General features: G+C 41.8%; 1 protein-coding gene across 14 annotated transcripts in view; it reads right to left on the bottom strand.

Moving 5' to 3' along the window:
- Positions 1-10,378, bottom strand: part of LOC117769856 (collagen alpha-1(XXIII) chain) — a 122,707-nt gene that overhangs the window by 3,432 nt on the left and 108,897 nt on the right. For 8 of the 14 annotated variants that reach the window (XM_034599026.1, XM_034599024.1, XM_034599031.1 and 5 more), the window contains 20 exons: positions 9,177-9,293; positions 6,941-6,967; positions 6,776-6,802; positions 6,577-6,630; positions 6,409-6,468; positions 6,235-6,279; positions 6,044-6,121; positions 5,874-5,897; positions 3,210-3,254; positions 2,429-2,473; positions 2,243-2,323; positions 2,098-2,151; positions 1,341-1,406; positions 1,220-1,246; positions 1,072-1,131; positions 910-981; positions 786-812; positions 616-669; positions 269-355; positions 4-102 (listed from right to left, as the gene is read on the bottom strand). In XM_034599026.1, the coding sequence (XP_034454917.1) occupies positions 4-102; positions 269-355; positions 616-669; positions 786-812; positions 910-981; positions 1,072-1,131; positions 1,220-1,246; positions 1,341-1,406; positions 2,098-2,151; positions 2,243-2,323; positions 2,429-2,473; positions 3,210-3,254; positions 5,874-5,897; positions 6,044-6,121; positions 6,235-6,279; positions 6,409-6,468; positions 6,577-6,630; positions 6,776-6,802; positions 6,941-6,967; positions 9,177-9,293 (1,149 nt within the window). The remainder of the gene's footprint in view (positions 1-3; positions 103-268; positions 356-615; positions 670-785; positions 813-909; positions 982-1,071; positions 1,132-1,219; positions 1,247-1,340; positions 1,407-2,097; positions 2,152-2,242; positions 2,324-2,428; positions 2,474-3,209; positions 3,255-5,873; positions 5,898-6,043; positions 6,122-6,234; positions 6,280-6,408; positions 6,469-6,576; positions 6,631-6,775; positions 6,803-6,940; positions 6,968-9,176; positions 9,294-10,378) is intronic. The other 6 variants (XM_034599034.1, XM_034599032.1, XM_034599037.1 and 3 more) reach the window with 3 other exon arrangements.

The following is a 10,378-nucleotide window of genomic DNA, read 5'->3' as shown; positions in this document are numbered from 1 at the left end:
TACCACAGGACAGGGGGCCTCAGGGCCGGAAGGAGGAAGAGGAGGAGCTGGAGGGGAAGAAAGCTCCGTCTCCACAGACACACCTTTAGTCTCATCACAGCCCTGTCAGCAAGAGCCAGTTACACATTCACAGCATTGAGGAAGAAACTCAGAGGAAAGGACAGGAAATAACAGAAACAGTGCTGAGAGCAGAAAGCAGGGAAATACTGAAAATGTGAGAGGAAAGTGGGGAGAAGGAAATCAACATGTGTGTCTGTATGTGACGTACCACAGGACAAGGCTGGTCCAATCCTGGGGGACCCTGCTCTCCCTTCTGGCCCTTTAGACCCCTTTTCCCTACTGTCCCCCTGTCGCCCTGGACACGGAGAAGACAGATAGAAACACACACACACTCATTAACATGCCACACAATACAGTTAACTGTGTTATTTCTTTATTATAGCACTGATACTAATGACATGACAATATGTCTTCCTCTACGTCCTCAGATAAACTGATCTCCGTTACGACAACAACATTCATGAAGTTTATTTAATACTGAGTGGACCTTTGTAATTACCACCATTATTGTTTTTATATTGATATAAATACATTATTGCTGTGTTGTGTACCAACCTTCTCTCCTCTTTCTCCTCGGGTACCTTTGTCTCCCATCATACCTGGGAAACCCTGGACATGGAAGAACAAAGGCGTCAGAACTTTGCTTATCACAGGATGCAGGTTAAAGATGATGTTAAAAATGAAATGAATTCAGTGAAAATGATCTTCTCATTGAAAACACTTACATCTAGTCCAGGCTCCCCTGTTCTGCCCTGCAAACACACATTCACACACATATCTCAATATTACATTCAATTCCGGCATACTGAAATATAGCAAACACATTTGTGCAAGCGATCGTCTTCTTACTTTTTCTCCCTTTGCACCTGGAAGACCCACTAACCCTGCAGATCCAGAGAGACCCTGGAGGCCATCTGGTCCCTGCAGTTAAAGAGCATCATCACAACTGCATCATGTTTGCATATCTTGTGTTTTATTATCATATGAAAATAAAGGGCCAGTGGCACTTACCCTGGGTCCAGGTGAACCAATCTCCCCCTTCTCTCCCCTCATACCAGCTCCAGGCTCACCCTGCATGAGAGTACAGGGACTGAGTCAACACATGTCACAGCCGCCACCACGAACAGATTCTACTAGAAACATGGTGGTGCAGTCTTACCTTAGGACCAGGCATCCCGTGCAGCCCCTGAAAAGCATTGTGTGATGTGAGTGCCAGAGGACTATAGGTGCAAATAACAAATGTGAGCAGCAGACCAGGAGTGGGACGGTAATACACTCACCATGGATCCAGAGGACCCGGGGGGGCCAGGTGGACCAGGTGGGCCTTGTTGGGATATCATCTGAATCTGAGTATCGTGGAAATCACAAGAGTCAAACAGGAGGCTAATGTTGGCAACGTTTAAAGCAACACTGTAATTTTACTGAGCAACAGCGCAGTTCTGTTGGTCTCTGTGGCTGAGCGATCAATTCCTTGACCAGAGCTCTGAAAGTGTTGTCCCTCGCACACTGAATGGAAACACAACTGAACGGTGGATATTCATGTCTATTCGTGTCTTGGCATTGACTTTGTATGAAATGTCATTAGGCGAAATTTGCTTTGCATTTGCATTACACAAGTGTTTTGAACTGATCTACAGTACAACATGACTCTTGAACTTGCTGCACCTGATTCTGGCTGATTGAGCTGTGACCATCAGTCAGTCACTTCCCACAGGATAAACAGCAACATTCATCCAAGTCAGTGAACCATCAAACTGGATTTTGAAGCTGCTATTTTAAGTTTAAAAAGTTGCACAGAGTTGTTTTAACTGAAACCAGAGATGATTCACCAGTTGAAGGAATTTATTTATTTTGTATGACTGCTGACCATTTTCCAAAGAATACCAGAGTTTAATGTGAATGTATTTGTTTCTATTGGAGAAATGAAAATGAGTTGTGTATTACAACATCCCTGCCATCGTCCTTTTAAGTTAACGACTGCCTGCGGCCGCACGAGTCTGTGATGAACTAGTGTGTTCATGTGTGTGTTTCACTGACCAGGTTGTCGTCCATTCTGCTGTCGCCTTTCTCTCCTTTACGTCCGTCAATACCCTGAATCACAAAGAGCAAAATGAACCTCCTGCTGTTTATGTGCGTGCCACTGTTTGTGTATCAGAGAGACATGTTTAGGGTCACCACTCACAGCAGGCCCAGAGAGCCCCATCTCCCCCTTCTCCCCTCTCTCGCCAGCGGGTCCTGTCCCACCTGTGTCACCTTGAGGTCCCTGGAGGTGAAGAATTAAGAATGAATCTCCAACAACACATTTAGCCATAAAAATGTTGTTATATTTCATTTTTAATGATTTTGTGGGTAATTTCTGCAACTATACCTCCTCCCCATCAACTCCCGCTAGACCAGGTAACCCGAGGTCACCCTGGAAGAAGACAAGGACAGATTCACTCACTCGATGAATACGACGTTAACGCTGCACAAAATCCTGTTTAGCATCTTTGGTTTTCCTGAAGCAACGCTACAAGCTAATGGTGGTTCAGTGCATTGGTAGGATGCTCAAGTGGAAGCACAGATACTTAAAAACAATTTAAGTAAAAGTACTAATTTAAACTCTTTACTCAAATAATAGTATAAAAGTACAGGCTCTGAAATGTATTCCAAAGTAGAAAAGTAAAAGGTTCCCTCTTGAAGGACATTTCTATTTAACTTAAACCGTAAATAAAAACAATCAACTAAAAAGTGATTAAAGCAGGAAAAGATGAATGAAGTATTCCTAAATTAAATAAGGCCAGAGATGGGGAATGTTTTGTTGCTCTGTTGTCGAAATGATCAGTGACGTTGGCTGATTCTTCACTTTCTTCCACGTTGTTGCTCCTTGTCACTGACATATGTCCTGTTCCTCTTCTCCACGGCCGAGTCTCCCTCTCTTGTCTGTTTCGTCTTGATAGGTTTTTTACATATGTTATGCGTGATTTGCACTGATAGCTGTGCAACATGGAATATTCTTGTGTTCTATTGCCCCATCCATATAGGTTGAAATCTGTCTTGATGTTGTGATGGTGGCGCTCAATGATGCAAAACAAAAATAATGTATAACAAAAGTAATGAGCCAGTTTTGAAAATGGAAGGAGCGAAAAATACATTATTCAAGTATTTACCTTTTCCCCTGAAGGGCCTTGGGGTCCAGGTGGTCCAGGCGGGCCCTGGAGAAAGGCAGACAGAAAACAGGAATGGACATATACTCAGTTAGACTTTGTTATGTGTCTCTTTTGACTTGGAATTAGAATGGAGAATATCCATCTTTAAACCTGCAATGATCGATTTCTGGCCACTGTGGGGCAGTAGAGACACAGCACTGGCAAGTGATCATCTGAAGTTCCTATTTTTATCAGTAAAGTAAGTTATGATTCTGTTTTCTTTGCTGTTTGTCCGACAGCAGGATTACTCAAAAACTACTGAGCTGATTCACATGTGCATTTTGTGGAAAGCTGGGTCATGACACAAGGCAGAAGCCAGTAAAATGTGGAGCAGATCCAGGATTTCTTTTCTCTAGGTTAGGGTTAGCCTCGGTGGAGGGATGCACTCTCCAAGCATCCTTCAAGTTCTCTGTTGGTTCATCACCTTGAGCGAGAGCTTTGATTCGTTGTTAATACGATCACTCAGGGGAGCATGTACCTCCGCTGAGGTCATTCAATTACACTGCACCAAATTTCACACACTCATAGATATCAGTCCTGTAAATAAGTGTATTTTTTTTACATCAAATTATTCCCTGAGAAAAAGGGTGAAAACATAAAAAAAACTTGCAATGTTAAGGAAAGAATCCTGGATCTGCCCCCTGATCTGGATCCATACCAGAATGTAATGTATTCTTCCCTGGTCTACACCACATCCTTCCACAAGGTTTCATCGTTTACAAACCAACCAACATACAAACAAACAGGGGTGAAAACCAAACATCTTTGGTGGAGGTAATAAAATACTATAACTGAGCCGCTGTCATTAGGTCTGTACTCGTCAGCATAGTCGCATCGACATAATGTGTATACATCGTGTAGCTGTTTACAGAAACTGGGAACTCACAGAATTTTACCATAAGGCCTGAGCTGGAGCCAACAGAGAGGATTTCACAAAACAGGCCTGACACTAAACAAAGCTGATGACGTCTTTTGTTTTGTTTGACTTTTTTTCCGTTTGCTGATCACAAACCAACTTGAAGCAATTTTTATCTCATTGAGATTGTGAGACACCGTCATATGTGGTTTGTGCTACACATAAAAGCCTGGCATGGTTTTCCATTCTGTTGATGCAGGATGATTTGGACAACAAGCGGAGAAACTAAACATTCATGCGACTCTATGTAACACTGAGAATGGATGAAGAATAGCACAGTCTCCTAAAGACTAACAGGTCCATTTTCTCCACCCTCTGAAAGTCCTGAGCCATCTGGGAGTGATAAAACATGTTGTCTCCCCGAGGTGCACATGCTGAATCTCTCAGTTTCTTTTTAAATTCTCTATTTAAGCCGCAGAAATGAACAGATGTTTACAAACAACTATTTGATCTGAGATATTCCATCATTGGAAAGTAAATTCTACTCACTCGGATAATTATACTAAAAGCTGTAAAATGAATGATGGTAACAAACAAACTATTTCAGCATGGTTTTTGAACCTAAAATGGCAGCTGGGTGGCCGGTAAGCACCCCCGGCTCCATTGATATAACTCTCACGGAGACCTGGCGTGTGATTTGGACGCAGCTGATCCACGCCGACATGAGACTTCTGATAAAATCTCAGGTTCGTGTTTTCACCAACTCCTTTGTAACAATCTCACACTGCAGGGGGAGCTGGTTCATAGTGTTTTATAATCAAATACACACTCCACTGCAGAGATAGCCATCTCTTAGCATGTAGCATGGTACCGAATCAAAGGGTCTTGTGTATGAAGACAGACATGTGAAACTGAGACTTTGGCGACTGTGAGGGGTACGTTCCAATGCATTCCCCTTGTGCAACACCTGAGTAATGTGGAACAGCACAAATACACGTACAGAATACACCATGCTGACCTACAGCAAGTCACAGCCATGTATATTGTGAGGCACGCTGGGCACATAGCATGAAAACACACTCAGAACAGTGTAACAAAGGCGGTTGACTCTTCTGCATGTATGCTCCTTTAGGCTCCGTGTTATCTAACCGAATACAGCAGCTGCACTATATTCGCTGGGGCTGTAAGTTTTATCCCTAGTGAATACAACAGTGAGTGTGGCAGACGAGAACAGTGATGAGCAAATCAAAATAAAAACAAACTAAAATAAAATATGTCCTTTCTTTGTCCTTTCTTTGTCCCTACCACTGAGGTGAGTATGACAGATTCAGATTATCGATCGCATTAGTTGCAACAGGTCAATTTACAGCATCACAAGAAACACTGCAACATGTGCACATAGATTTCTTTGTTTTCTTTTTTGAACATGCTGAAATCAATATTCTACGGGATGACAGGGGTCCCAAATCTCTGACATCTTTACTTTGGGGGCTGAGGCCTGAAAACGTTGGGAATCTCTGAACTAGTAAACCAGCCACATTCAGCAATACCCTTGATACGGTGACCTCTAGAGTGACATCCAATACATCTGAAGTCTGTACTGCTGGATAACTGATCTACAAAAACACACAGATCCACTGTTCAAAGTGGGATAGGGAACGGAATGAGTTGTGTGCATGTATGCAATTCCCTGTCTGGGTCTATGCATTGTTATGTGAGTTAGTTACTGATCACACAACCAAAACCGTGCAGAAACAACAGCCGATTACCGAAATGCTGATGGTGTTGATGGCCTGTCAAGGAGAAACGGCGACATGTTGACATGTTGAGTTTTGCAGTTTCGGAAAAATAACAGACACGTTTATGACAACACTAAAACAGTTTATATCAAAGTTGAGATAAAGTAATAAATGCCCAAAGGAATGTGGAAGATTCTCACCTGGAAAGCATCTAGGAGCTTCCCATTGAAGTCAATGATGTCTGAAGAACCTGTGGCGCCTTTTTCTCCAGGATAACCCTGAGACAGAGAGGGAATAAATAAATGAGCTCGACATAAACATGATAAAATATTGATAATTTTTCGATAGAATTATACTAACAGAGGGCTAACTGAATGAGTGATATACATACCATGGCTCCCTCTGGTCCTTGCTGTCCTATCTCCCCTTTGTCACCCTGTGAAAACGCAAAAATGCATTTTTATGGTCAAATTCCTTCAGATGTTCAAAATTTTACATTTTTGATTTAGTGTAAATGATCAAAATTTTGGATGTGTGAATTTCCAATTTCAAAATTGTCCCATACCTTTAATCCTGGGAGTCCATCCATACCTCTCTCTCCCTTTTCTGCCACACCTGGCTCGCCCTTTTTCAAAACACAATGAACATTCAAGGTCAAATGCATGAAAAGACAAGGCCACATTTAAAACTGTGTCGGATATGTGATTACTGATGAGTAAAAGCTTTTATTTACCTTCGTCCCTGGATGACCCTGTGGCCCTTGATAGCCGGGCTCACCGGCCTCTCCCTGTCAGGTAACAAATTTGAAAAGTTCAAACTTTTGGTCACATTTTGACAGAGGTTGACAAGAGAAGTGAGAAGTTTGAGGGAAACCAAAAGGAAAACAGCTAAGTTGAAATGAGGTGTTTGTGATTTTCCACACATGATCTTACCGGCTTTCCAGACAACCCCTGTGGTCCCTGTGGCAGAAATAAATTTGATTATTATAATTAAAGAGACGAAGACAAATCAAAGACTTAGGGTAATTCTTCATGAAAAAAAAAATGTTACCTAATACTTTTACTTACAAATAAAAATTGGATTTGAACTAAACTCACCTCAGAGCCATCACGACCTGGAAGACCCTGAGGACGACAGAGGAGACATAGTTATGGCCTGAAGTCAGTTTTCATCAAAGAGTTAAAAAATTGGCCACTAGATGTCAGTGTTTGATGAGGAATGGCCAGTCCATGGACTTTTGGTTTGTGAAGCGCTCATTCATACAAGCAGATGATAATTAAAAGGATGAAACTACAATAAACAAGTGGATAAACTGGATACATCTGTAGTGTACAGAACACAAGGGCTTACTGAATGATTTAATGACTGTGAAAATTATATGATTCACACGCTACAGCCTGTTACACTCACCACATGTCACCAAAGTTGAATAACTATGAGTGATGTGTTGGATAACGCTCCATATGTACAAAGTGTTATTCCTCTGCAGTTGTTTGTGTTGCATACTGAAAAATACCACTTGAGGGGGGGGGGGGGGGGTATTGCCTAATTTCAATAAATAAAGAAGTTGTGGGAAAATAGTTTGTTGTATTACTGTTAATCAGTTATTATATTTTATTTATTCATTAGTTTTACTCTCCTTAAAGGCTCAGTGTGTAGGATTTAGTGGCATCTAGTGGTGAAGTTGTATATTGTAACCAACACAATACCCCTCACTTTCCTCTCTAAGAACTACGGTGGCCTTCCTGTATCAAGCCGTCTTCTCCCCAGTGATGAGGTTTCTTTAGACTGATTATTTGATTATCTAGTCTGTAACTGTAGTTGATGGTTCACAAGTTGCATTGAGGTTGCACAAAGTTAGCTTGTATTAGCGATAGCAAAGTAACAAGTTATTTCATTGGACTCGTTTTAGTCCTATAACAGCGAAACGTTTTCTCAGTTTGAGCCATTACCCCCTAAAGAGTCAATATATTTCATGCATGGACTGGATAGTACTTCTCACAACATCATCAAAACACCAAATGAGGAAAGGTCTTAAGGAAGAATGGTGCTCATCCATTGAGTAGATTTCAAAAGCTCAACAATAGAATTTTTCTTTCATTTGTGACCCATCTGCGTTCAGATGTCAGATACGTTTTCCAAAAATATCAAACATCCACCAAAGCAGTTTCATGAAGCCACACATCAGAGGGAAATTATCCACCATTCTTTTACTTGTCTCCACTTCACTGATATAAATGATAAGAGTTCACGGACACCCATACTGGAAGGATTGCTCAGTTTCTGGTGCTCAGCCTTTCCTCCATTAAGACATCTGCCACCAACATGGAGCAGCTCTTAGCACCACACTGCCTTGTTTAACTGTTTGGGGTTTTGCAATGCCTTTAATCAACTTGGAGAACACATTTGAAAATGACGAGGTCACAGAACAGCCCCCCCGCCCCCCTTTTTTCTTCTTCTGTTTTTAGTCATTTTCTGAGCTGCGCTGGCTTTCTCGCTTTTCAGTTCTAGGTTCATAATTCACCCAAGCTAAAACCAATATTTTTCACTTGAATGTCTTTGCTGTCCTGTGACAGTTGAGGGTAAGAACTTTCATTCCTTCCCTTGGATAAACACAAATTACCTTCATAGTCTCCTTCCCTCTCTTCCATCTTAGAACCACAGCTTAAAGCTGAGATTGCATATGAACTAACCTCTGGGAAGAAAACTTAATTTTGAGGAACATAAACTGCCTCAGGCAAGGACACAGCTATTGTTTGGCGAGGCTGGCAAGCTGCCCATGAACTCGCCACAGTGCCATATCTGTTTTCAGGGGTCCACAGCGACACGGTCCTGGTGGGAGGGTGGGAGAATGGGGGCGTGTTGGAGAACATTGTGGCCGCTGTCTTACACAAAACAGATGAGGGCAGGGGTAAAGTTGCTATTCTGGGAGTTTTTAGGTAAACCACAGCTCACTGGCAATCCCGGAAAAATGAGAATATGGGTTCACTACGATTTACTGCATGGACTCTGTTCCCCCTTTAAATACATGTGTATAAATGCACGTGCACACACAGCATATACACACACAGTAACACAATTTGCGATATGTCACACCCTGCGGTTGAAGCATACCAGGTCAACACATTTGGGGCAACACAGCCCCTTATGACTGAGGTGTTTTATGTGACTGCATTCTTTGTGGTGAAACCTTAGTTAGAGGCTGAGGGAAAGGGGGTGAGTGATGAAGGAGGAGAATAACTGCAACTGAGTGAAGTGTGTGTGTATGGGTGTATTGTTTTGTATAGTTTTGAGTGTACATTGGCACTTTGATACATGAGGAGAAACTCTTACCGACTCTCCAGCAGGGCCACGGGGCCCGTCTTTGCCTGTGTTCCCAGGGGGGCCTCTGGGACCTGGAGGACCTGGGGGACCAGGAAGACCAGCGGGTCCTGCCTGGCCCTGGTCACCCTGATGAAAAATAAAACAAAACACAAAAAAATGAGTAATAGAAAAAACTAAGGAAGAAGACTACTATCAGTTATAAGTGTTTTCTTGCCTTCAGTACAGAAATTGGCAGAAACTCTGACCCTCATGCAATGGGTGAAAAATCTTGTAGCTTCTTAAAGTAATTGCAATCGTCAAGGACATCCTAAGATTATTTAGTTAACAGCCTCTTCAGTTTGAGATATAGCAAATATAGAAGACATATTCCTTATGTCAGTAGTAATTGATTTTTCGACCACTTGGTGGCAGCATAAACTAGCTGTAAACACAACACTGATATAATAATTAACAAACATCAGTGTGATAAGAACTACCTGAATGGACAAAAAATGTCTTTACTTGACTTTTTGGTTTGCTCCATATCAAGGCCATTAACATGGAGGAGGCAGGATTTATAACTTAAACTGCAGCAGCCACCAGGTGGCGATCAAGACACTTTGGCGTCACTTTAGGGAGAAGTCATGTCGTCCATCTTTACATACCGTCTACGGTCTCCACTAACTCCTGAGGGAAATAAATGCTCTTTACCAGTTAATTGTTTGGTAGCTTGTAACTAACAGCAGGGAGCCAACATGATAATTTTTTAGGCTTTTCAATAAAAACTGCTGTGGTCAATAATGACAAAAGCTAAATGAGAGATGCTAAAGGTGAGAGTGAACCGAAACACTTCATCAGGCCAGAAAACCAAAACAATGAGCTCCTTAAGTAATTTATCCACAATAATTATAAAAGTATTGACTATAGCAGCCGTTAATATCTTAAATACAACTTAGACCTGTTAACTTTTAGAAATGAAAAGAGAAACGCTTCATAAAACAGAAACTGAACGGTTCCTCATATTAAAGAACCATTCATCACAGTTTACATGTAATTGGGGACACGTCTCCTTCTGATGACTTCCACCCTCGTGTTTATACCAAACAGAAACCATCAGTGCCTCAAAATCTTTCTCACCACTGAAGTAGACGGAGGACCAGGGTTTTCTCTACAGTCACATGAGGATACTTTCTCTGCACCCACTCATCTCTGACTGACATGTGGAGCATTAT

This window comes from Hippoglossus hippoglossus, chromosome 10 (assembly GCF_009819705.1).
Source record: "Hippoglossus hippoglossus isolate fHipHip1 chromosome 10, fHipHip1.pri, whole genome shotgun sequence".
In the NCBI taxonomy this organism is placed as follows: domain Eukaryota; kingdom Metazoa; phylum Chordata; class Actinopteri; order Pleuronectiformes; family Pleuronectidae; genus Hippoglossus; species Hippoglossus hippoglossus.
This window is presented reverse-complemented; position numbering and strand designations above follow the sequence as displayed.